The 26,857-nt window shown below is 32.9% G+C and overlaps 4 protein-coding genes across 10 annotated transcripts in view; 1 reads left to right on the forward strand and 3 right to left on the reverse strand.

Annotated features, from left to right (window-relative positions):
- Nucleotides 1-1,421: 1,421 nt before the first annotated feature.
- Nucleotides 1,422-8,673, reverse strand: LOC117237550 (late secretory pathway protein AVL9 homolog). Of its 2 annotated transcripts, XM_033501621.1 has the most exons (9): nt 8,331-8,673; nt 7,897-8,094; nt 6,580-6,808; nt 6,260-6,449; nt 5,642-6,173; nt 5,430-5,564; nt 4,962-5,350; nt 4,798-4,886; nt 1,422-2,301 (listed from the first exon to the last, which is right to left on the reverse strand). In XM_033501621.1, the coding sequence occupies exons 1-9, from the start codon at nt 8,397-8,399 to the stop codon at nt 2,093-2,095; spliced, it is 2,040 nt and encodes a 679-aa protein (XP_033357512.1). In that variant the 5' UTR covers nt 8,400-8,673; the 3' UTR covers nt 1,422-2,092. The 2 variants fall into 2 exon arrangements, with proteins under 2 accessions (XP_033357512.1, XP_033357513.1); XM_033501622.1 differs by lacking the exons at nt 7,897-8,094; nt 8,331-8,673 and adding an exon at nt 7,118-7,195.
- Nucleotides 8,674-9,319: 646 nt separating this feature from the next.
- Nucleotides 9,320-12,839, reverse strand: LOC117237553 (SUZ domain-containing protein 1). Of its 5 annotated transcripts, none has more exons than XM_033501626.1 (5): nt 12,546-12,838; nt 12,098-12,161; nt 11,709-11,779; nt 10,061-10,250; nt 9,320-9,997 (listed from the first exon to the last, which is right to left on the reverse strand). In XM_033501626.1, the coding sequence occupies exons 2-5, from the start codon at nt 12,107-12,109 to the stop codon at nt 9,806-9,808; spliced, it is 465 nt and encodes a 154-aa protein (XP_033357517.1). In that variant the 5' UTR covers nt 12,110-12,161; nt 12,546-12,838; the 3' UTR covers nt 9,320-9,805. The 5 variants fall into 5 exon arrangements, with proteins under 5 accessions (XP_033357517.1, XP_033357516.1, XP_033357515.1 ...); XM_033501625.1 differs by having other exon boundaries at nt 12,098-12,212; XM_033501624.1 differs by lacking the exon at nt 12,098-12,161 and having other exon boundaries at nt 12,546-12,837.
- A 718-nt stretch (nt 12,840-13,557) lies between these two features.
- Nucleotides 13,558-14,430, reverse strand: LOC117237507 (39S ribosomal protein L30, mitochondrial). Its single transcript, XM_033501535.1, has 3 exons — nt 14,252-14,430; nt 14,010-14,136; nt 13,558-13,929 (listed from the first exon to the last, which is right to left on the reverse strand). The coding sequence occupies exons 1-3, from the start codon at nt 14,359-14,361 to the stop codon at nt 13,639-13,641; spliced, it is 528 nt and encodes a 175-aa protein (XP_033357426.1). The 5' UTR covers nt 14,362-14,430; the 3' UTR covers nt 13,558-13,638.
- A 5,960-nt stretch (nt 14,431-20,390) lies between these two features.
- LOC117237506 (low density lipoprotein receptor adapter protein 1-like) overlaps nt 20,391-26,857 on the forward strand; it is a 33,832-nt gene continuing 27,365 nt past the window's right edge. Inside the window, exons 1-2 of one of the 2 annotated variants that reach the window (XM_033501531.1) lie at nt 23,421-23,725; nt 23,756-23,769. In XM_033501531.1, the coding sequence (XP_033357422.1) occupies nt 23,664-23,725; nt 23,756-23,769 (76 nt within the window). In that variant the 5' untranslated portion in view covers nt 23,421-23,663. Of the gene's footprint in view, nt 20,670-23,420; nt 23,726-23,755; nt 23,770-26,857 lie in introns of those variants that run through there. The other variant, XM_033501534.1, reaches the window with a different exon arrangement.

The following is a 26,857-nucleotide window of genomic DNA, read 5'->3' on the forward strand; positions in this document are numbered from 1 at the left end:
AAAGATTTCTTATACTAATAAATCTCGCATAACTCACTTTTTTCCTATTACAAATTTTAAACCTTGTGCCAGGAAATTTGTCACGTATACATAAATGAAAGTAATTATTTTTGTTTATCATATTTCTGTGTTAATGCGAAATTCTGATAATTATAAACAAAATCTCACTATTTCCAATTTACTTATCGTTATAACCAATTTGCGTACATACATCCATCATCAATAACCTTTTGTAACTTCTGTAACAAAATTGCAATGAATATTAATAATTATATGAAGTTTACTAACAGGCAATGCAGTTTTACTTAAATATTTTATACCTCGCTATTACTATTTAAACTCAATTGGCGAATATTTCTAATTGTAAAAAATTATTTTAAACGCTTGAATTAATTTGTTAAAATATTGCGGTATAATTAGTTAATGAAACAGATTTCTAATGAATTTCCTATCTTACTTAAATACATACATTGTTGACTGCTTATCTATTAATCTAACATAATGTAAATATTCTATATATTTGTTATAAGCGTGGAATTTAGGTTCTTTATATTCCGTATATAATTTATACAGATACAGTAGTATATTATAAATGATACATTACTGTTTTTGGTTTCGAGATTATAAAAATCATTAAATTGTTTAAACATTTTTGCATAGAAAAAGATTACAACTATTACACATATCTTGGTTTTTCTAGTTTAATTAGATGTATAAGATTAACGCGCGTTTTATATTTTGTAAAGAATTTCTAACATTTTATACTTAAAATTAAATAAAACTTTTTATATTTTAAAACAAAGATGGTAATCTGCGTAAAAAGTATAAAATATATGTACAGAGCACCTTATTTTAATTTCTCCGTGAAAGCTAATCACTATTAAATAAAATGTGGACTGCCTTCCGAAAAAAAAGAAGAAAAATATAATGTGTATTGAAATATTATAAAATAATGTTATAATTATAATATTATTATAATATATATATATAATAATAATATATATAATAATATTATTATAATAGTATCGGTTTCAATCGGATATTTAAATACTTTCTTCCATTTTGTCTCTCTCTCTTTCTCATATATTACTACACACGCATACACACATACACACAACACACACACACACACACACGAAATAAAGGTCCAGGTACTTGTCAATAAAATATATCTTACCGCATGAATAAAAATAAATATTGTTGCAAAATAATTTATATTTATTTAATAAGGTTACTATTACTCGATTAGAAAGATCACAACAATCGCGGGAAGAAAATAATTAACGAGCTAATAAAACGAAATATTAACATAAAAATATACATTATACCTTTCTTCAGCACATTTATCACATTGATACATTCTATTATTCAAAATTTTATTACAAGTACTTATACTATCTGGTTTGTGATTTATACTTTTTCTTACATGATCTATTTCTGAGAAGTAGCTAACTTCTCTGTTTTACATACATGCTATCTGCATAGTATGAATAAATTACTTTTATTCTACCATATTTATTTAGAGATAGTAGATGTACTATCACTCTTGTAGGAGTCGAGAAAAAATGAGAGTCCTGACAGCAAAAATCGAACCCGCCTCATTCGTACTTTGTCGGCTAGCCAACTGCAACCTATACAACTCCGCTAAGGCACCCTCGATGATTCCTCATGTTACTCCTGTCTATTAGATATGGAGGCTCCGATCTCAGACTTTTTCATCTAGCAAAGGGTCATCCCGAAGTGAACTACAAAATTCTTACGTGTACGAGTTTTATATTTTCGAAGTTAATTCACGCGTATTAACTTTTTTTCAGCTGTGGATGAGTGTTTAACGAGTGAAGTTAATGAAAATGTAATAATTTTCTATATATTATTAAGAAACAATGGCCTTTCTCAGATTTTATTACCGAATTTGTCTATTTTCACTATTTCTCTATGTCTACTAAATGTGGATGACTTCTGTTAGAGAAAATACAAACTCTTCCTACTAATTTTTAATAGTCACTTCGAGATGACTCCTTATGCGTTTCGAAAGAAATGTTAGCTTCATAATCATTTTAACAAATAACTGGAATTTGTATATCGTTTCGTATTAATCCGCAACCATCCCGAAATTTGTATTATTAGTAGATACATTAATTTCTTCGTTTTCAACAGCAGTTTTATTAGTTATATTTGAAAGTGTTTGATGTATGGTTGAGGTTTGATTGTCAGCAGCCTTTCCTTCCTCTACTGGTTGAACTGTCGTTAATGTACTCCACCAGTTAGAGAAAGCTCCTTTAGCTTGTGACAGTGCACCACCTAACAAATAAGACAACTATCTTTTAATTTATCTGAAGAATTGAGATTTCTCAAAAAAATGATCCTCAGAGGAATTTCTATCCTGTTGTATCATCTCGTGTGAACAGGTTCTGAACAGGTTTTTCCTATAACCATTGGTGCAAAAGATATATAATGAATATGATTTAATGATTCAAGTGGTACAATCTCTACAGACAAATGTTGAGAGTTTCAGGAATTTCAAAAATGTATCGTTTGTTCTCAGTATTCATATGTCGCATATTTTCCATTCCATTTTGGAAGATGCGGATGATGTCACCGTCTCATGCAGTAACTTTTGTCATGTCCTTTAATAGCAGTGGTAACTTGCAAAGCGGTCATTAAAAAAAGATGACAGCCTTGAAAATAATCTTTGCCACATTTCATGCAATAACATTGAGTTATAATTGTGATTTTACAATTTCGTATGGATTTGAATTTTATTTTTTTTTTTACTTTACAATATTAATGTGAGCCTGCAGTCTGCGATATCAAATACTGGTTTCGGTATCTCTCGTGCCTCTATTGTAGTAAAAGACTCAATTTCTAAGACTTCTTTCTTTCTTTCAACTTAAAAAAAAAAACTTGTTTGAAAAATAAACATGGTTTGTTGTGAATGATGGATTTAATATCCTTTGGAATTGTAGACGCATTACACATAAAACTCGATGATAAAAGATTTCGCAGAATATTAATCTTTGCAAATAAATAATACACACTTATTTCAAAAAAGAATTCATTGTCTTTTAACAATGTTTTCATGACATCCATTCGATGTTTTGTTACGGAGTCTTGGAAATGGAATTTCGATGATTCAGCGAAAATTATGACTTTTGTTAACGAAATGTTTTAATCAAATATTTCAATACGTTTTAATAGAAACAGCATTTCTCTCCATTTTAGTATATAAATATTAATAATTCTTAGAAATTATTAAGATCAGACTGATCGTAATTGTGATTAATGTGCAAATCATAATATTTTTGTACCGGTCGGTGATTATCGAAAACGGAGCTGGTTTGAAGTATTTCTTGAGAAATTTCTTTACGATTAATGTAATCTAGATCTTTACATTGCTAGCATTGATAATATGAATATTATTTCTTAAGTTATTTTCACAAATAAAAAATTGGAAAGGGAAGAAGGTTATTGTATAAATAAATTTACAATCATTTATAACCTTTTTCTTTCCGAAAGCAGGCTATATCACCTTTCTCATGCAAATTTATTAACGGCTTAACAAGTTTTTAACAAATTTTGTATACGTCTTCAATAGCAACCAATTAGTCCTGAAAATTGTTTAACATTCTTAAAAGTACTAAAAATAAACAATTCCTATATTGCTTCAAATTCATTTAAGAATGCAGGAAGGTTTGAGGTAAAGATACGAGAAGAAGAAGAATGAGAGTTACAAATGGAGAAAAATGGACACGGCAAAAAGAAATAAACGAATAAAAAAGAGAATAAAAAAGTGAATGCAGAAATGAATAGACAAAAGCATGGAAGAAAAAGAAATATATATAAGACAGAAATAATATGTATAGTATAAATCCATACTATACATTATGCAAAAGTTGAAATAAAATTTATTACTACGGATATATCTTTTCTTTAAATATGTAATTGAAACGCAAACAAAAAAGAAGTCCTTTTCTTCGAAATTAATACACAAGGTTCCTTGCAATTCGATTGATACTCTTCTGCCAGTTCTGATTGCAACAATCGAATCGAATTCTGTCGTACTACTCGTGCGTTTTCATTAGTTAGAATTTGAAATTTACTTTAGATTGAAATAACGAGATAATTCTAATTATTAAATTGCAAACGAATATTAAACACAACATTGACTATTTTATTGTATAGTATTATAATAATGTAAATGCACGAATATATAATAATCAATATAGCTACTACAATTATCTTAAGAAATATTGTAATCCTACCACTGCCATCAATTCAGTTATACATGTATTTATACTAGGGCCTTGCATTATGATCAGCCCCTAGTAAATACGCTAACGTTCGTTAATTCTAGTTATAGAAAGATCGAAATGGTAAAAATCAAATGTTTAAAAACCTTAAAGGTTTGATAACCGCGAAGTCGACATATATTTTTATGTCGATTAATAAGTTATTAGTTCAACAATAAATGTTGCAATTTATCCATCAGCATTGCTAGTAACGCATATTTTTAATTTTACGAATTTAGATTCTTATATAATGGTAAATATGACCTTATAGAAATTTATGAGCTGATTATTAATAAAACATAAATAATTTAGTTTTTCATATAATAATAAAATTTATTGAACCCTCATTTGAAAAATTTTGTAAAAATTTGTAAATCTTTTTACATAGTTCTATTTAAAAAAATAAAAAAGGATCGCAATTCCTTCCCCAAATATATTCTTATATTATATGGAGATATTTCTTATTGTTATCTGAAATGGAAAGATCTGTATGCATAAATGGACTTACCTACTGCTTTCCCAGTTGTTGCAACCGCTCTTCCAGTTGATGCCATTGCTTGATTTAATTTTCTACCACTTTCTGTATTTTGCATTGTACTAGAATGAATGTATTACTTTAGTTCTATATATTTATTATCCCATTTTTTATTACCGTGATTATTAGATACTTACTGTGATAATCGTAATTTCATATCTTGCACTGATAATTGTCCTGCAAATGGATGACCTGGTTCTATATTATTAATTTCTGGTTTATTAGAATTACTCCATATCTTATAGTTATTCGTCGAGCGCCAAGCAGCTATAAATGCAGAATTGTAATGATCAGACTGACGAGTATCTTGCTGCATAGATGTTCTCAACATGCTCAATAAGTAAACTCGAAATTGAGTTCTAATCCATTCGTCTCCACCTTCCCATCCTACACCATCCAAAAATATATCTTTGCGTGGCTCTGCTACGTGTCTGACTATGTAATCCGCAAATCTCAGATCCTCAGTTGTAAGATGCAATTGCCTTCTTAATTCTGGATCGCTTGTTTCTATCCTCGTATTTTCAACCTTAACACGTTTTAATAAAGCAGATTGTCACTAGTACTATATTTTTTTTTCGAAACAAAATACTCCATTTAAAATTTACCTCTACTAATACATCAATAAGTTGTTTTTTTTGTTTAAATAAAACATTTGTTGCACCCACTATATATCCTCTGACATTAATATCTGCCAAAAGATCTAAATATGGTAAAGACAGGTATGGCAAACATAGATAACCCTTAAATATATTAATAGATTATTAACAATTTATCATATTTTACATATAATATGGATTATTGATCTATATCCTCATACCTTTGTAAATATGTTTAAGGGTAAACCGCACAGTTCCGGATTTATATGAGCAATTTGAGTAATATTATTTGTCAAACGTGCGTCCGAAAGTGCATCGTTACTTGTATCACGTGGCAGTGTATTATCAGTGTCTGTTGTACTTAATGTAATTGTATGTATACTCTGTACCCTGTGTATATTGTCATTTGGCTTTGAAGAATATATAGAATTATTTTCTTCTGCATAAGATTTGGTACATTCTTGTGCTGATTCAACTTCAATAACTTTCATATTTAAATTTTCATTTTCATTATTATTTTTTTGTACTGTTATATTTTTAAATTCATCCATACATTTTCCTTCCATAGTTTCAATATCTTTATTATCGTTTATGCATAATGAATTCCTATCTGAATTACCGTTAATATGCACTGCCATTCTATCAGATATGCTTTCTTTGACACAATTTGTAGAAGATAGATTGTTATCAATGCTGTTTATTGATATTTCTTCCTCATCAAATGTAGGAATAGGAGACATGGGTCTGGATGGTCTAAAAAAAACAATGAAATATAACTCATGAAAATAATATAATTAAAGGAAAGTAGTTCTTTTCTCTTTTCATATTAAATATACTACCTGACACATGCAGCTTGTTGTAAGCCATGTTCTATCATGCCAGGATACAATGAGAGTAATGTTAATATTGTAGCACATAATGGTTGAACTGGTGATTGATAAAAAACTATTTTTTTTTCTAGTAGAAGTAGTTTAAACAATAAAAGAACTTTATGGCGAAACTGCAATATAAAATCTCTTGCAGATAATCCTATAAATATAAATTTTTTTAATGTAAAATATTTCTTCAAGCTATCTTCATTTGAATTGAAAATGTTTGAATGAAATAATTTTGATTCTGATGATACTTGTTGACAATTGAAAATGAAAAAAGTAGTTACCAACAAAGATTTGTGGTGGTATTTGACTCTCACAACTCATACAAGAATTAAGGTGATGATAAGTATCTTCCAATAATGATACTTTACTAAAGTCACCTTCTTCAAAATATGCATGTGTTATCAGTGCCATTTTTACTTGAATATGACCGTATAATGGTAAAGTGCTTAATACACACACAGATTTTTGAACTGTACCTCTTGTTATATCAGATGTACGATTTTTTAATTTCTGAAAATACATAAATGTTTAAGTAGTATAATTTTTCATAATATAAAAATACACAGTATAGCAAATATACACAACATAATTGATAAGAATGTAGTTCCTTTATAAAAGGAGAGGTAAGGAAAAACTCTTTTGATCAGTTGTATAGTTTTCGAGAAAAAAAGCTTAAAATTTTATATTGCAGTACAGATATTTTACTGCATACTTTTTTATAGAATCAAACTTTAGACATTCATTTACAATGCAGTTGATATATAAACAATATTGACATATATAACCATCAATTAGCCATAGAATTGTTTGGCCTCCTACCTGAATTTGCACATTAGATGATGTTTAATGGTTTAATGTGATGCTAACTTCCAAATGAACCACATGCAAGAAATTGACATGTTGTAGGGAAGAGTTTAAGTAAATGTAATGATGCTTTTCTCAAACTTTTAAAAACAAAATTTCATCTGGAGAACTGTAAAATAAGAAATTACTTAAATTTTTTGATATTAAAAGTATTTGCCAATACTAAAGAAAACATATATCTATATATATATATATAATGGTAGTTAAATATATCAAAATCAAATGTTAACAAATTTTGTAGATAATATCTTCTGAATTATTGAGTTTCCGAAATATTTTTGTAACTTTGAAATACTATGTAAATATATAAAATCAAGATTGATTAAGTACATTTTATCAATATATTTGTCTTTTACCAATCAGGACAAGACTGATTTATAAAAGAAAAATATATATTGGTAAAAGACAATATATTGATAAAATATACTGATAAATTTTCCTATGAGCATCATAAAATTTGCAGATTTATTTAATTACATAAGGTTTATTTTCAAAACTATTTTTCTCGAAAATTACACAACATGTAACAAAATATATTGAAGTTTGACATTTGAACGTTATTAAGCTTGTAAAAAAAAAGATATTATTACAGTTGTTATTATTCTCTATTGGAACTCATTTTTGCTTCAATTTAAGATTTTTACTGTACTTGTGATTGCCACCAGAGCAATCTGCCAAAAAAATAAAACAAGTTTAAGACATATAGAAAATAAAAGATTTAATGTTTTAGTTACCTCAACAGGAATTTGTCTAAAACATGAAATACCATATATTGTACGTTTTGGATTATTCAAACTAGGTAAATGAAAGTAAACTGTATCTTCGTCATAATTATGAGATCCATCTGGTAAAGCAAGGGTTGGTAAATATTTCCAACCTAATGGACATTCATTCGGAGCTCCAGACACCAAAGGAGGAAATGAATACTCTACCTAATAATAACATATAATACCATCTATAGAAATTATAAATGTAAAAATGTTTATAGTTAATTAATTTTGAAACATTATTTAGTAAAAATACGATTATAATATATTACATCTAAAAAGATGACAAGATTTAAACATTACAATACACCACACAGGATTTTATTATGAAAAATACATAATACAGTGTCTCAAAAGACAAGATTACTAAGCCTTTTTAACTAAAATAGCAAGTGACTTACTTGACATCCTTTTTTATGATGAAATCCAACGACAATTACATGAAGTATTGGTCCAACTGATTCTGCCATATTTTCAGAATGCGTATTACATAAAATTTATATGTGATGCAGAATGTTTTTTCGTATTAATTTATTTATTTATTTAAAATGAGAAAAATATACTTTTCTGTTATCAGTCGAACTACCCACACTTAGCACGCGTTCTCAACCACCATATTAATTTCATGACTACCAACTACACTATTTATTCACAATCTAGTTTAAGTACAAACATGGTACAAACCATAGTGAAAATAAATCTGGCAACAATGCTTTAATATAAACATAACCTCTCCGTAAGGCCTCCCGCGACTTTATGAAATATCCATGAAAATGTTACATACTTCAGACGTAAATATCTTGAAATAATACGTTGGGAAAGATGTGGTTATGGAGGTCGTTGAATTTATTTTTTCACACTCTACAAAGATATTGAACAATAAATATAAGATTCTATTAAAAGACATGCTAATGACCTTGGAGTCTTGTAAAAACAAAAGTGACCATGAGTAAAAACTATTTTCAGCCTCGTATGTAGTATGTAGACCTTGAAATACTATACCTTTGTCCTAATAAGTTTGTGATACAACAATAAATAAGGCAGATTTAGGTGATCCCATTTAGCTGGGCTACCCTGTATGACAATATGACAGTAATGAATATTACTATGTGTTGTTGATATTTATTAATTTTTTACATGGTAAAAGTAATAAAAAGTGTAAATATCTGAAAAATTTCTGGTAAAATTAACTGTTTCATAAAAATATATATTTAAAAATTAGAAAATTATATATTTATAAAATTACATGTTTTCCGTTTATAATAATAACACTCCATTTATAAAATGGAAAAAAATAAAATTATATATGTATATATCATATAGATTATATATAATATATATAATATATATATATATGTATATAATTAGAAAACAAATAACTACTCAAGTGTAACGAAGAGGGATATAAAGAGAAATCTTTTATTATATGATTAGTTTCAATATTTTGAAAAACATGTACAATTGTAAAAAGCAAAATAATTTAATTTATACCATATTGCAATTAGACATTTCGTTTTAATGCTTTTAGAATGAGAGTTGTAGATTTCAATTAATTCAATATTTTCGTTAAACATAGTAGATATTAACAAAACTGGTTATATTATGCCAGCAAAAAATATTATCAGTTCTATAATGACTTAACTTCGCCAATTTATAGCCTTGGTCTTTTTATGTATATAATCTGTCTATAACAGTGTCCTGTAGCACAGTTCTTATTATGCTCCATTCAAAATTGTAAGAGCATTCTGCTCATACTTGGTCAGAAAGATTAGTTTGTTTTCTGCCATCAGCCTCATAGCTGCCTCTCTTCCCTATGTTAAGGTGAAGGAAGAGGAGGAAAAGGATGGGTGGAAAGAACTGAACCCCGGAAGACGCGCTACCTGCGTACATTAAATCCCCGTGTTCCATCTGGTCCAATAGGCATACGAAGAATATTACTTGGTAGCCCACTGCTACTTGGAGTTATTGGTTTTGGTTGAATTTTATTTATTTCTTGCATTAATTTTTCCTCTGGACTTTTCTCTTCGCCTAAAATTCTTTTTCTTGCTTCTGCGTATTCTTGTTCCCTCTAAAAAATTTTTAATTATACAATTTTTGTAACACTTTTCATATTAAAATAATGAAAATATACCTGTTTTAAAGATTTAATAGGTTGTTTTGGTTTATCCCCATTTACTAATGGTCCATCACCACTACCTTGTGAATCTCTTGTAGGTCTTTTCAATATTTTTACTGTTGGCTTTGGAGGTACATATTGAGATCGCATACCATCTTCGCCTAACATTATCATCCTGGTACTCGTATTGTGACTGGTTTTGAAACTAAGGCATTACAAAATGATATATTAAGCTATAACTATTTTTATACTATTAACATTTTTTCATTTGTAATACTTCACATCAAGCAATTAAGTAATAATTGTAAATTAAAATTGTGCATTGCAAATATCTTTTTATGACATTAGTGCTTTCATGCTAGCAGTTTTTTATCCATAGAATTATATATTACTTTATATATTGGGTTGAGTGGAAAGTTTCCACTTTTTCTGTTATAGACAGCATTGTATTATTTTTATACAAATTGAATTGTTCAATCAATGATATAATCTCTGATATTTTCTATTATGCTCCCCTAATATTCCACAGACTTTTTGATTCCTTCTCTATAAGAATCTCATTCCTTTCCCACCTAGATTTTACAACAATCTGAATGAATGGCAACCAAATGACACTATGTTTAATGAATATGGAGCATTGGAGTATAATTTCCTAGCTTAATTCTTTTTACTCTTTTTCTGAGTTCTAAATTCATCACATGTAAACAAATATATTAATAAAACATGATTTATTTCATATTAACTCTTGCTTCTCCAGTGCTTTTTCTCCAGGTATTCACTTACTTGTGCCAATTATTAATAACTTATTTCAAAGTCTTTAATTTGTTTACAAAACTTTGTAATAGATTATTTCCTGTGTGTATTTCCTGATCAAGTGTTTTGTTTTCCATTGGTTTGTAGTACTATCTTTTTCAAGCATTATCATGAAATATTTGCCTTTTGCTATATGTGACCATTGAAAAAATAATTTCCATTATTGTAGAATTTTCAATGTATATTTTGTTACACAGTTTACTTTGTTTTCTTTTCTTTCACATAGCGAATACAGAAAGTATATACAGAGTTCATAATCATTCCAAAATAACGGAGCATTTCAACAATACATATTTGGAACATATTAAAATTTCATTATAAGGTTATTTACAATCTTAATATAAGATTATTTACAATCTTTGTCATTTATAAATCATCTTTATTTATTAATTTTAGTTTCTTCGATAATGGTTCATCATATATATCAACATCTCCTGATTGATATTTTTGAAATCATATTTGATAGGTTCAAATCTTAACAATAGATTCTCCATATATTTCACAAATGTTCTTTATTGTATATATAATTGTAGTGCCCTTCTGAAACTCATAAAGTAATAAATATCGAATATGAATTTGAAACATTTTTTAATGATTTTTATAACAAAAGAATAACTGAATAAATCAAGATATAACTTCAAGCATAGAACATGTATTAGATAAGGTTATGAAAAATAAAAGGATAATGACTAATGAATTACATAATAATGTTACAACAATATTTTACAGCAAATTCAATAACTTTTCATTCAACCCAATATTTAACACATGATAATTCTAAATTCCAGGTTTATATTCTTTTTAAACTTATATATATTTTCATATATATATTTGATGTTTCTAAACCTACCTAGAAGATTCTATTTCTTCCAATGCTTCTACTGCATTCAACTGAAGGGCATCTAATTTTTTATCAAGCACCTAAAATTTATTGAATATTACTTAATTAATTTGACTATTATTAAGATATAGAAGTATTTAATAAAATAATGTTACTTGATACAACAGTATTGAACAAAAGTATTAATACAATATGCAATTCAGTGTACAAATATTTAAACTATTAATATTGTCTCATTTTCTAAATATTCTGTTTGAATTTAGATTTTTGTAATACTTTTATGAATATATCATATGTTATTTACTTTCTCCGTGTAATTTCGTTTTCATATTTAAATAAGAAAGATATTGTGGATGAAGATCTATATAAATTCTTTAATACATTTTTTTAATACTTACAAACTTATGCATTGAACCATGTATTGTATCAGTGCTTTTGTTCTATGTATATTTCAGTAATAACCTATTTAGAAGATAGAAGTCTAAAATATTTAATGTTCTACATTTTACATATCTATAAAATTAATAGATATATCAGTATTTGAAAGTAACATACTTTAATTCAATCAGGAATATATATTTTCAAGTAAAATACATTTTTATTTTCACTATTATCATTAACCACATGGATACTTATTTATTTAACAGTAAGTAGTGTTATATAAATATAATTCGCAAAGATAATCTATTTTCATGGTAGCAATATGCAAATTCGTATTACTGACAATAATGAACTTAAAATTAACATTTTAGGTACGTCTGCCATAGTATAGGTTAAGATAATTATTTCATTATCAAATGAAGTTTAAATAACACGATCTCAAATATTACGTAAAAAACAATTCACCTCTGATTCTTCAATTTCTTCCCAACTTTCAAGAATGTCATCCATCGCTGACATTTTTCGAATTATGCACTTATTTTTAACTCTTATAAATCACCTTGAAGAAGTTAACAACGTTCGCATGAATCGAGGAACGTATAAATGTACATAAGATTGGCATATGTATGTATCTTATGGTAAGAGAAAAATTAAAATATTTGTCTTATGTCATATTTGCCAAATAAAGGGATCAAATATTTCCTAGACTAAACTTCTTTTTGGCGCAACGTTCAGGGTACTTACACCAAATTGTTTATAAAATAGTTTATACGTGTAATGTAAATATTAATTAATAAATATGAATTTACTTCAATTGATATTGGTAATAGACTTAAACATGATATTGAGAAGGCAGAATGAGACAAAATTAAAGACAAAATTAAATAATCAAGATCTATAGAATATGTCTAAATAAATATGTTTATTCAAATTAAAAATTTTTTGTAAAATTTATATAAATAAATAAAATCTATTTGATAATAATATTGATTATTAAACTTTTATTTATTGATATATTATTAAATTTAAAATATTTTATTGTTTTTAAGAAGCAATCATTTTTATTGCAAATATTAATATAGCAGATTTGTACAAATTTTATAAGTACTTTGGTTCTGAAAATATTTAATCCCTAAAAAGATTTATTTAATTTATTAAATTAAGATTAAAAATATTTTTTATATGAAACATATCAATATTACATTTGATTATTACTTGATTTCCTAAATGATCAAATGATAAAGGTTTTTGGCAAGGAGTAATAATTTTCTTATTTTCTTTACTTTATAATATGCAAATAAGGTTCAAAATTTTGCAAGGACATAGATTTCAATGAGATTTTTTATAATAATACATAATTACTAATGTATGTGGTTATAAAATATTAGTAATAAAATATTATTTATAAGACATAAAAACTTTAATCATTTTTAAGAAATTTGAACACTATTTAAAAATTAATATACAGTAAGCGCTGTTATGATTGCCTATATAAATAAAGTGTATTATTTATTCAATGGCTGTTTCTCTATTTCCTATACATATGATATTTATTATATTATATAAGAATTCCTTTTATCCATTTTAGCCTTAGCTGTTCCCGGATAGTATAATGATTCATCTTTTTTACAGAATTCTTAAATTCCATTGTGGCTTGGTAACGTACAGGATCAAGTTTTCCAGTATTGTAAACTGTTCCATTTTCATGTACATAATATTCCGTTAAATCATCGACTGTATTTGGTAAGTTTTTGGGTAATTTTACTGGAACAATTTTTACTAGATGTTTTACTCTCCAAAGCATAGCACAAATTTCTGGCGTATTTTTTACGAATACTGGATCTCTTTTCTGCAAAAGATGATATAGAGCACAAAGTTGAAGAAAGCCATAAATTAATGTTAAAATTAAATTTAAGTTTAATTTATTACTCTCTCTTCAAATCCTAAATCTGTAAGTATATCTTTTTCCCAATAAGGATTGCCCTTCCAAGGTTTTACTCTGTGAACCATCAAAACTTTTGATGGTGTAATTGGAGGATCTACATGATCTTTTTTACTGAAACAAAAAGTAATTTTTCATCAACAATTTATAAACACAAGTAAAACATGATATATTCATAGATAAACAATATATTCATATATATAAAACATAATAAAATCTTTTTTCTTACACTGGATAATATTTAACTTTCTCATATGTGACAGCATCTTTATGCCATGCTTTTGAATATTGTCGATGACCACGTACAAATGTTAATAAAACGTTTAAACGACTTGCCATTTTCTACAAATCTAAACTGCGATTATTATTAGGTTATGTGAGGTAAAATTATAACATGTGAAGTACAGAACAAACCTGACATCTTACGAGACTTCGTATCACCACAGACGTGGTACAGAATAGATGTGACATAAGATGCTTTTTCGTGTGCAACGTTTTGAGGTTCAACTGATTTATTTATCATTTTTGTGTTACATGTGACATCAATATATTTAGCAGCGATTTGAATTAATGGAAATCACAAACGAAGCATAGAATTTGATACTTCTGTTCTAAAAACTTGCAACACGATTTATGGATGACTCAAAGAGATAAATTATGCTCAATGAGAAGAACAAAAGACCAACGAAAAGAGCAAAAAGTCCATACAAAATTTGCTTCTGTGGACAGATATATCGATTAAATATATCGATCTTCATAATATACTAAAATTAAGGCTTCAGACTAACAACGCAACTTAAAACTCAGAGTTAAAAGGAAGGCTTGAAATTGAGATTTAAATGTAAGACTTAACTAAAACTTACAACTAAAGCTTGAATCTTAAAGATAAACAAAAAATAAGTTCCTCGCCGTTCCTTGTCATTCAACAATGAGGTTTAAAATAAACTTAATTTATGTATGATGTGTATCTTAATTTAGAAGATAAACATTTTCAATTATCGAGCAATAAGTATCGAGCAATATCTTGTGCACACTAATTAACTTTAACATAGTTTTGAAAGATCGAAAATCTAAAAGCCATGCTTCAATTGCTATATATATCTTATGGTAAATTTATTTAGGTAGCTTCACAAACATGACCGTGCGGTATTTGAAAATTGTTCACAAACTAGAGATGCCGGAGAGCATGCAGCTCGTAGGAATGCATTGTATTTCAACGTAATTTTCGAACACGGAGGGTTTGTCGAGCTGTAGAGCGACAGCCAGGTCAGGAACGGAAGGAATATTTGAATGCACCATGTAAACGAGCTTAGCAGTTATACATGAAACGCTACACTCAAACATCCTTTCATTCCAAAGCACTGTTGTATTTTTAATGATAAACATCCTGAAAATTCAATGTAGGGATTCGACTATAACCGCTCACGAAGCTATAAGGACTACAGAAAATTTTGATGTAGATGGTATCTACTCTTTGAAATTTCATTCACGCTGTAATAAGGCACGTCTACCGTGATTACATCGGTAAAATATGAAATTAATCTGAAAATACGAGTATATGTAGAGGTTACACTTTTAAAGAGTTTCTGTAAGTGTTCAAATGCTTTCACCAGTCACTGTATGTTTTCTGGTATTTTAATATTTTTATTACAGTTGGATTCGTAAAATCCACACGTAAATGGAGAGAAATTTCTGGGATTCTCTAATGTAAATAGAAGATCGAAGTACGGTTTGTCATACGTATTGACAGTGCAAAGTCCGAAAATTTAACATGCGCACATTCGATTCCTTACGTATCATATTTTCCACACGACGATCTTCAATGGATACGTACTCTTGCGGAAATGATAGCCGCGTTATGGTTGGCAATAGCGAGAGAAAAACGAAGGAAAGGAAACGAAATAATCCATCTTGAGGTGGAAGAAAAATCTTCGTGTCTTTGCGCTTGAAAATTTAAAATAATCTGTTGTATCCTTTATATACGGATCAAAATATTTTTCGTCGTTTCTCATGGTAGCTGTGTACAAATGCTTTATTTTATAGGGCTTTTTGGCATATTCTTCAACGAGATAACAGATCGGTCTGAGTTCAGCAAATCGAGTTTGCAAATTTCTAAAATGACAAAAAGGACATTTTTACAAGTGAAACATCTGAAGATCGAAATGCATACGTTCATAAGAATCTGTACCTGTAGATATTTGATTGTTCCGACACCTCCGTGTTATTCACAGCGATAGTTCGTCAGGATACGTATTCGTTGTAACCATAGCCTAAAACGAGAAAGAGTAACGTAATTATTGGCTTTTGTGTCCGATAAATTGTATTAATTACTATCACGAGAATCTGAATCTGCCAGTCAGCTGTTTATCGCTATACCGATACGATATATGCCAGTCGATAGCGATACACCGCGCGCAGGTGAAGTACCCGAAACATTCGCGAACATCGGCGAAATTATTCAACGAAACGTAATACGTTACACGTTTCCGAACGTAGTTGCGGTTAAAATGTCGATTAGATTGTGATTTATGGGAACGGTGGTTCTAGCAGGTTTGTGGATGCGACACTGTTCAATTACGCAATGTCGGTCTGGAAATTTCGCCTGGCGGATCTCCAATGTGTCGCACAGATATCGAGAAACGCTCCACCGACTGTATTTCGCGTATTGTTGGACTAAGTAATTTCAACGGTTCGCTTAATTCGTATCGCGGAATCATTCTCAAATAGTTAGCGTTGTTGGAAGTTTGAAGCAAGGGGATATAGCTGATAGACAGAGACTCTTTCTGTCGGATAGTATCTACCCCTGATGTTTTTCGATTTGATTGTTTATTCTCGAGGAAAAAAAGGAGTTCTTTTAAAAAAGTTGAGATTATTTCGGAAGATATCCGTGTACACTTTTCGTTTCTAAGATTTCGATCAAACACGCTTTTATCGTATTTTTCGAGCAATTTGATGTTTCGTCATAGTAAGGAAGTAAAATAATTACTACTTTTCCCGTTGCATGTAATGGCTACCTAAGATGGAATTTGAATTCTCATTACATAAGGGGCGAGTGTAATTCAATCGAAGCTAATGGACTGTGAGCACAGCACCATCGGTAATCTCGTTTTGATGTCTATTGTGGCCTACATCGCATAGCTACACATTTACGCGTGCACTATGTATCAGGGTGCATCAGTGGACCATTGCATCCGCCTTCGCAACTTAGAAAATTAATTGACTACAAACCAAATGTTACCGAGCAATTATGTTACATATTCGTATTCTTTGAGAACACACCCATTAATTACAAAACGATGAAGATTATATTTAATCCACCAAGGATATGTTTCTTGTTTTTGACTGACGAGCAACATATGAGGGACATATGAATTGAAAGGGAGATGAATGTGTATATTCTCGTACCATACACACGCGTGTGTCAAGTTGATGAAAGTTGCAGAAAGTTTTGGAAAAGATCACGAAACAAGTTTCGAACGAATGTATGTACTTGAAAGATCTAGATCCAGGTCGATGGGAAGCATTAGCGTGGTGAGGCGCGATATCGAACTTGCCACGTTAGGATATTAAAGTTCTTGTCGCAAGGCGAAGGGTTACGAAAGTTTCGCGATTCAATTTCGCGCGGACCCCATCGACTCGAGGACCGATGTGTCGGAAGATCTCGCCGATTTGCGAGATTTGTGTGAAAACTCTCGCCAACCTTTGAAAAACTTTCTTTAATATATGTATCCACGATAGAACCTAAAAGTTATGTACGATGGAAGATGTATCAGTGGCTATTATATTTTTATGTCAGAAACGAACCTATTCTTTACCTAGAAAGCTATTCCAAATTTTGACGAGTTTCTTGTTACAAAAACTAAACAGGTCGTTTAGAAATTTTATACTAAGTAGCAAATGAGATAGTAACGACAAAATATTGAGCAGCTTCTTGGAATTCTTTTCCTCAATTACAGCGTGAATGGACTAAAAAGTATTATGGATGAAATGTTCTGTAAACGGTTCTCGAACGGTTAAGGTGCCAATGAAAACATGTTATTCCTATAAATCTTTATTCAAAAATATCCAAAATACATTTATCCAAAATATAATGTTTTGAATTATCCTAGCAGCGATAATCGCGAAGTAGAAACAGGTAATCATGAGGATCACAGTGATAACAATACGTTATTACCAAACACTAAGTTGTTGCATATGATATAGTCCATTTTATAAACGTGTAAAATCGTCCAAAATTTAGTAATTAAAAGTACTGTTAAATAATAGATATTTATTAGATTAATTTGAAGCTTTAAGTTGGCCAAACACAATACGATTGGTGTTTTGTCAACTTTTGAAAAAATTGTTCCCTTATAAAACATTTGAAAATTTAACAACGGTCGTATTTGCTGCGAGCCCGTTAATTTGTTTAAAGCATTTGGTCAGAATATAACGTATCATTTATTAACGCGTGCGGTTGGTGTATTGAAATGCCTTCCAGTAATATTCAAATTTCTTTCGCAAGAGTTTTAACAAAGCTCGGGAAAATTTTAGATAGCTTCGCCTTCTACGGAATAATAGGTGGCTTAACCGAAGTGGCTTAAACTTTGCCCCTACTCTCGAATGTCGGTTCCTTCTGCTACCAGTTGAGAGGAGACCACGAATTTTAATCGAGAATCGTGTCGAAAACTTGGCTCACCTTCAACTTTTAAACCCCTATTCGCAAAACTCAACTTCTATTTTCTGAAATACACTACTTTTTCATGATAGATTGACCAACTTGCTAAGTTGTACGATCGCTTACGAATTACCTGGAAGTTTACGCGAATTAAAGCCAATGAATATGCGATCATATATGAATAAAACGTTGGCTTGCTGTAAGGAACCTCAGCGAGTCAAGTCGTAATTGAAATGCAGACGATGTTTTGAATTGTCTTAGCATTTTTGAAGAGCGTTTTCCAACCAGCGGTAATCACGAAGTAGAAACAGGTAATCATGAGGATCACAGTGATAAGAATACGTTATTGCTAAACACTAGGTTTTATAAACGTGTAAAATTATTCAAAAGTTAGTAACTAACAGTACTGTTAAATAATAGATATTTATCAGATGTTAATTTGAAGCTGGAGGTTAGGCAAACACAATATGATTGGTGTTTTGTCAACTTCTTATTACAAAAAGGCAAAGTATGTATCAGAGCAATGAGCCAAATAGACGAACGTCAAGAATATACAAAAAGATTATGAACAATAACCAATGTTATAAAAACCAGAACTTTGTCTCATAATATTTAAAATGTATCGAATCTGACGAATCATAGATTGATTAATATTATTTTCAAGAAAGCTGTTTCCTACAACCTGATAGATCGGTTTGGTGACTCTGGTTTGCGAACATTTATTCCGGAACAGATTTTCTTCTCGTAAAGGAAGGAAACTAAATTGAATTCATAACTATTGGTTTTATACTCTTTTATTTTTATTTTTCGCACGACTACCTTCATATTTGACGATAGGCAAGTATCGTTCTCGTAAGTAAGCAGATCGAACTGGTTTGAAAAGAGATCGTTCAGACAATCCCAGACCATTTTGAGTCACTTGCAACGTCTATACGGGTCTTTGACGCTTTACCTTCATTTCTTGCATTTCTCTTCATCGCAACTTCGAAAACAGCTGTAGCGATTTTCTCCTGGCAGCTGTCGAAAGTTACAACGAAAATCGCACTGGATTATAAAATTCTGTTTACAGAATTGCAATTCAAGGTACACAGTTAGATGATGGAACGAAAATTTCTTTTCTTCATTTCTAAAGACATGTATTGTATCGACAATGATATTATACTCAGTTTTGTTGTTTTTTTCCTTCTAATGGACGATGTACGAAAATGCATTCGTACTTAAAGGGTTGCTAAGAACCTCGAGCCTCCCATGTGCGTTCATTTCCTCGAGACAGAACTTTGTACGCGACGTCCAACTGTGGTTTCGAGAAATTTCGTGACGATCCAGTATATAAATGTATTTTATGAAACGAAAATTACAAGCGATTCTGAAAATACTAGTTCAAAGCCAAATTGAAAAAGCGATACGCCGTAACAATGGTATCAAATACAGAGTTTGGTTCGGATTTCGGCTGGGCTAGTTTAAAAGTAAGCGATGAGCTGTCGTTAGCTGTCAGTTCGGAATAGGAGGTGTAAAATTCGAGAGATGAAGCGTGGAAAGATCGAACCGATGCCGAAGCCGGTCGAAACACGGTTTGTCACTGTGATCGGGTGAGGAGTGTCGAGTATCGAACGTTGAACGGCAAGCACGCGGGACTGTGAGGCTCGTGCTCGGTTCCCCTTGTAAAAGTCGATAGTGGGGATAAGTGGAAACGCGTACGAGTCCGACGAGAAGAGTGAAGCGGCAAAGTCGAGTAAGAGGCAGACAGAATTCACAGACGGCTCGTCGTATCCCGATGTAAACCAGGAGACGGCATTTCGAGCTCGTTCGTTCACGCACGAGGGCGGTTTTTCTTCGAGGCCTTCGATCGAGCTTCGTGATCGGCGATCGTAACGAGCTACCCGACCATCGCGCACGGCTAACGGCAATCGATCGAAACGACCACGAGACCACGGAATCACGACAAGCATGCCGTTCTTCAAGAAGCTTAGGAGATTCTCCAGGCACAAAAGTGAGTTGTTTATTTCTCCAATTTGTCCGGCCTATTCAACACAAATTAGATAGAATCCTTGAAAAATCGTCCTTTCGTCGTGAAAACTTTGTAACTTTGTCAACCGCTGTTGTCAAACTTTGTGATCATTAATATTTTGTTGGCGCGGGCGAAGATCGCCGCGTCGATTGGGAGGTCGAAGCAATCAAAGTTATTCAAGTTGAAAAACTCGCGGACTGTCTGCGAAGTGGAGAAAGATTTTGCAGCTTTGTCCTCAAGTTCGAACTCGTTCCACGAGTAATTACATTTTCGTAAGATAGCGCGTCGTTTCAGGCCGAGTTTCGCGTAATGGAATTCCAACGCCGAGGGAAGTCTCCGAGAGAAGAGGTTGCAGTCGAGCTCCCGTTTGATTCGTCTCTCCTGCTTAACGTAGTTTCAAACTAGTCGCGACGTCCTGTTTCCTCGAGAACGAATCGGCTCGATCACCTATCGTCCTAAGTATTTTGCGAAAGGATACCAGGATGATACGATTTTCTTCGTTCTTCCGCGAAAGTCTTATCGAAAGCGTCTCGACCATCGAACATCGAGTACATACGCGTTTTTCCTGTTGTCCTAGTTTTTCTAATTGTGAGCAATGACTCGCGAAAAATGGAATAACGTCACTTACCTTTTTCATCTTTTTATCGCGTTTGAATATTTTATCTAATGTACACGCAATTGGAATCGTAGCGAAAATGCGCAACGCTCGTGAAAAATTATTCATCGAACGAGACATTCGCGAACAGATGAATAGCGTATGTAGCGTTAAATTACACTGTTTCGCATGCAATATGTCGCACTTGGATTAAGTAAACGTGTCGAAACGCTTACCTCTTGGTACTGCGTTTTTCCTTTCCACGCGATCTATGTTTCTTAATTATATCTTTGTCCGGTCCCGCGTCTGATTTCCTTTCACTTATAATCATTAAGTATCATTTTCTACGTCGATTATTTGGCGCCAAGAGCTTCCCGGTGCGTGTGCAATTTTCTCAGCATGCAATTCTCGATTCGCGTGACGCAACATTTTCACTTTCCTCTCGAGCACGATCAACGAAGAAGGAGACGTATCAACCAAATGCGTCTCGCCATTAACGTTCGTAATCGAACGTTTCATCCCCTTTCCGTTTGTTTTCTCTTCCACGAGCTTTACACGTTACGAGTGACTTTCTCCTTTTTAGCTGACGATGCATGGTCCGCTAGACAAAAATTTACAACTGTACCGTCCTCGCAATTTATTTAAATTCTCCCCTGTTGAAAATTTCGTCTCTTTCCCAACGCTTGCGCGCGGCTTCGTTAACAGCCGTTATTTGACTATTCTTCACTCCACTTGGCTTCGTGCTTTGCGAATCACATTAGTTCCGAACACAAAACCGAACTATAGCGTTTTACGAACATTACGATTGAATCGTTGGAACACTTGGATTACACTACGAATTAGAATCGCGTGACGTTTAAGTGACAAATGAATGGAAATTAAGGAAATTAACAGACTGTCGAAACCGATGGTTTTCGCGATTGTTACTGCCGATTTCTTCGGCGTACGACGAAAAAGCGAACAAACAAACGAAGTTCCAAGTATCGTTAACCCTTTATCCTTCAATCCGGAGGCGTGGCTCCTTGAGATAAAGCGACCGGTAAACCTACGCTTCGGATACTCTTAAATTTATACTATATATCTTACCCGAGAGGCTTTTTCCTCTACCAAATTATGCAGCTTTCTTTCCATATCCTTCAGGGACAAGCATTTTCGACGCTGAAATTTATTCGAGTATTTTTCTTCGGCTTAAACGCTAGACCTTTAGTCGTTAGGTAAACGCGGAGGATTACGATTCGTGAGTTTTTTACGAGAGGATTTCGTTAAATAAGAACCATATTAATACTCCGGTTGTATATTAATCTTCAATTTACGTCTATCCGATGTAAACGTTGTTCCATCAAAGTGCGTTTTCTTATATCGTTAGAAGCAAAGAGCGATCTGCGCACATTAGTACCATTTCTATATTTATGCTTGGTCACTCTTCTCATCCGATAATAACTTATTTCGAGAATTTATAGCGTCACGATCATGTACTTTGTATCGGTGTCAGAGTGTTATGCAATTCTTTCGATGACTCGTATGCGTCAATCGGTCGCGATCAGATTGATCTTTGTTCAGTTTCGAGCATCGACCGGATCGGATGCGCAGTAACAAGTGTCGTGCCACCGGCGCGACGGTTTTCCGATCGCGGTGTCAAGTTCAGAATATAAAGAGTCACGTTTCAAAACCAGTTTCCCTGCCAGCTTAAACGTCGTCGTTAAAAAGGTCGAAAGCTGTTGCGCGCCCCTGGTATCGCCTAATTTTCACTCGTAAACGCGATAAAAGATTAGTCGATGTTGTGATCTCCAGATCCATTGGATTACAGAATATTGCAACAAAGTAACGAGTAGACCGCGAATCTTTATGTATTGATTGAAAAATTGAACGCGCAGAAATACGTTAAATATACAAAGTATAATACTCGTTATAATATTTAACGGTTGAAACAAACCTCTACTTAGGTTTTATTTCTCTAGTTATCTTCTAGATTATTAAAACGTTACATATATCGATGTGCAGAACGCAAACTCTTTTGCAATTATAGATAATCTCGAAGAGATTGGACACGGCGTTTTTTATCTATACTAATATCCATGTAAAGAAACAAACAGACGACTAAGGGTAAATCAACGATGTTCGTTTCGACGCGTCATGACGAAAAAATTCGTACTGAATTGTTGGCGGTAACGAAAGATCGGACATGTCGTCGTGCAACGAGAGGAGACTGCGTTCCGGCGAGTTTCACCGCTACGATCGACGACACAGAACATCGCATACCGTTTCTCGCGTTGGGAAAACGAATTTAATTTACCGCTGACACGTTCGCGATGTCGAGTTGAAGATGTATGAACGCCATGAGCTTCGTCTTTTGAAGAGAAAGAAATTGAACGTGCATAGCGATGCCAAGCTCATACCTCTTGCTAAAGGGAGAAAATAGAAAAAAGAGAGAGAAAAGATTCCATGTACGTACTATGAATCGAATACAAGAATCAAAAGGCAAATCGGGTACGGCCTTAATTTTCCTTTTCGAGCATGTTTTAATACTTTCTACTTACCATTTTTATCGTCTTTTTATTCTCTCCGTGATTAAAAATTAATTCACGAGAAAAAGTTTACGATTACTTTATGTACGTTTGTCGTCTGTACATCGATGTATGTATTAGTATACGTCTATATTTTCTAATGTTTGCAATATCTTCTGATAAAGAAAGGTTATATACCTATACATATACATACACATATATTTCAGTTTAATCTTCTTATCGAAACTCGTTTCGAGGTTCACGAACAAAGATCGAAGATAAGGGTTTCCCCATCGAATTTCATTCGATCTTTCTTAGAGTCAAAACCTTGTGAACGTTCGGGCGTCTAATTTTACAGGATGTGTTTGCAATTTCTAGGTCGGCGGAGTTCTGCAACGAAGCGACACCATTATGTCCTTCGTCCTGGCATCCATCGTGTTTAATTTCGAGATGTTTCGGTTCTCTCTGTTCTTTCCACGTTTCCAACACTCAAATATACGTTCTACATTCCCGCTTGACTTCGTTCAGCGACCACAGTGAAATTCCAAATGCAGAAATACATTTATAACGATATTTTAATGCGTAACTTACGCGTATAGCGTCTCTCAGTGCCGCCTCGTGTGCTTTTCAACCTCGACTCTGCATTCTCATCAATGTTAAATCTACAATTTACGAAACTGTAATTTCTCACATTGCAAACTACAGGTAGCTAGCGCGGTTCAAGTTTTTCTACAATTTTTAAATTCCACTGGTAATTTCTACTTTTATCGTAAAAATTCATATCGCCGGAAGAAATAGAACCGCATAAAAATAATAAAATAATTCTCATATGTCACAGCTTTGTTTCCAGTCCGTCGTTTTCCAGCGGATAAATAGAGCTTTACGCTGACAAGCGATGTGCGATATTTCTTCCGCACTGCAAAAGAAGATTCCTGACGAGGTTACAAATCACATCTTCGCTATGGTTCTCGATCTCGCCAGCCGCCACAGAATTATCCTCGCGCGCATCCTACGAATCTCTGGATTATTTCTCCCCGGCGAATGTGCGTTTCCATTGAAAATTGCTCGGTACTTTCATCGTGAAATGAGGGGAAAACTGGCCTGCGATGGTGATCGATGACTTCTTCTCCGTGAGACGTCGGAAAGGAAAGAAAAGTCGCAAGAGCTCGACCTACCTTCGACCAGGAAACGAACGATTGTTCCCACCACGATTTCGTGTTAGAAATTTTAAGGGCGCTAACCGTCAACGACCTTCTTCCGAGCTTATATGCTTATTTCTTTCTTCAGATACACATTACATACTACACACATTATATCTTGCGATATATCTACATTCTTCACGGCAAGTCTGCACTTTTTGCCAGCTTGAAAAAACTATGGCAAATATTAAGGCAAGATTAAAATCGATTTATCAAAGGCAAAATCTACTTACGCGCGATGCCATCGTACCTACGTGATGTAAATTGAAATTCACTTGGAAAATAAATGCGAGGGATGGTGCGCGTTCGCGGATATCGAATCTGGAGAGCCGGTGGCAACCGAGAGGAATGTCAATTATGTAAATTTCTCCGAGGAGCAAAGCGGAATCGTAAAAAGCGAAAGAACGCGCTGTATGCTACTAGCCAAGCTGCGCTATACGTGTATGACGATCTTCTTATATCTATTGTAATCCAAAATGTCAGTCGCCATGTTCGTAAGTTTGCGGACACCAAGCATGGATAAGAGAACAGTTGGCTCGACTACGTTCTGTACTCGTGAGACGAGGAAACAACGCTATTGACCGCGTCGCCCTGATGTTCTCTATCCCTCGAGAAATTACTCGATCTTCATGCGCGGCTTTTGCCTTTCTCTCACCTCTACCTCCATTTTCCTGGGTAAAGCATTCGTTGCTTTCCACGAGATTTACGACTTTTTCGTGGCTTTTCAAGATCCGCGTCCTAGGAAAGATTCAACTCGCGAAGCAAAGGGAAATGCGGCTGTCCTCGTCCGAGTGCGTTTCCACTTTTTCTCCGTTGCTCGGCCGCCTGTTCACGCTTTAACGAAGAAGAATGACGAACATGGTCTGCGTCGAGCAAGGGCAAGCGAATTTTTTAACCGGTACCTACAGACGATGAATTATCGCGTACATTTGATCGCCGATTATTTTGAAACGCTTTCAACGGACTCCTCTATCCTCTATGAGCTTCGGAAATTTTCATTTCTATTTTCCATCTTGCAGACTAAATGGGGATTTTATACTTGGCTACTGGTATTTTTGAGAAGAAAAAAAAAATAAAACGATACCGAGCGATTTTCGACAATGTTCGATATGTAAAGGTAGAACGTCGATGAAATTTCGCGATCTTGAAGCAATCAAGTTTGAGTCGACTAGCACTAGCTAAAAAAAACAGATTAAACGATTTTCGATAATGCTCGAAGAGGGAAGGTAGAGAATCGTTGAAACGATCTCGAAAAAACCAAGTCCGCCGTTAGTTGGAAATATCGAACATCGTTCTGACGAAAGAAGCTTCTCACCAACGTACTTTAGTTCGGAGCACCAGAATGTCCGCAGGAGGTATCGAGGTATATCGTGAAACAAAATCGGCGTCTTTACGATTCACGATCGCACATTCCATGTACTTACATACTCGCGAGGTAATTAGCGGCGAGGAAGGCGAGACGACAGGAGTCAATGCACCGTCTGTCGTCGCGATCGATCGAAAAAAAATGTCTCGCGATTGTAACATAAGGACGGCGCGTGTGACCTCGAATGTTAATTTCTCAACTTCCGAGACGTATTTCCGAGAAGGAAATGCCTGGCAGAAACTCGATTCTTGCATCAGCCGAGTCCGTATTCGCATTTAGCCCAATTACTCCCTCTGCACGTACCCACCTTGCTCGCCATTCTTCCCTCTCTCTGTTCATCATGTCCCTCTCACCCTTTTTCTCTCTTTTTACCTCCCCGCCGGTTCTCTTTCTCTTCTCTCGATGCACTGTAATCAGCCTTCTAGACAAGACACGACGACTCACGTTATACTTACACACTTTCAGCCCTGAATTCTTTCGCGTGCCTTTCCAATACGAGAGACTGC

This window comes from Bombus vosnesenskii, unplaced genomic scaffold (assembly GCF_011952255.1).
Source record: "Bombus vosnesenskii isolate JDL3184/JDL3185 unplaced genomic scaffold, Bvos_JDL3184-5_v1.1 scf7180000013379, whole genome shotgun sequence".
Classification (NCBI taxonomy): domain Eukaryota; kingdom Metazoa; phylum Arthropoda; class Insecta; order Hymenoptera; family Apidae; genus Bombus; species Bombus vosnesenskii.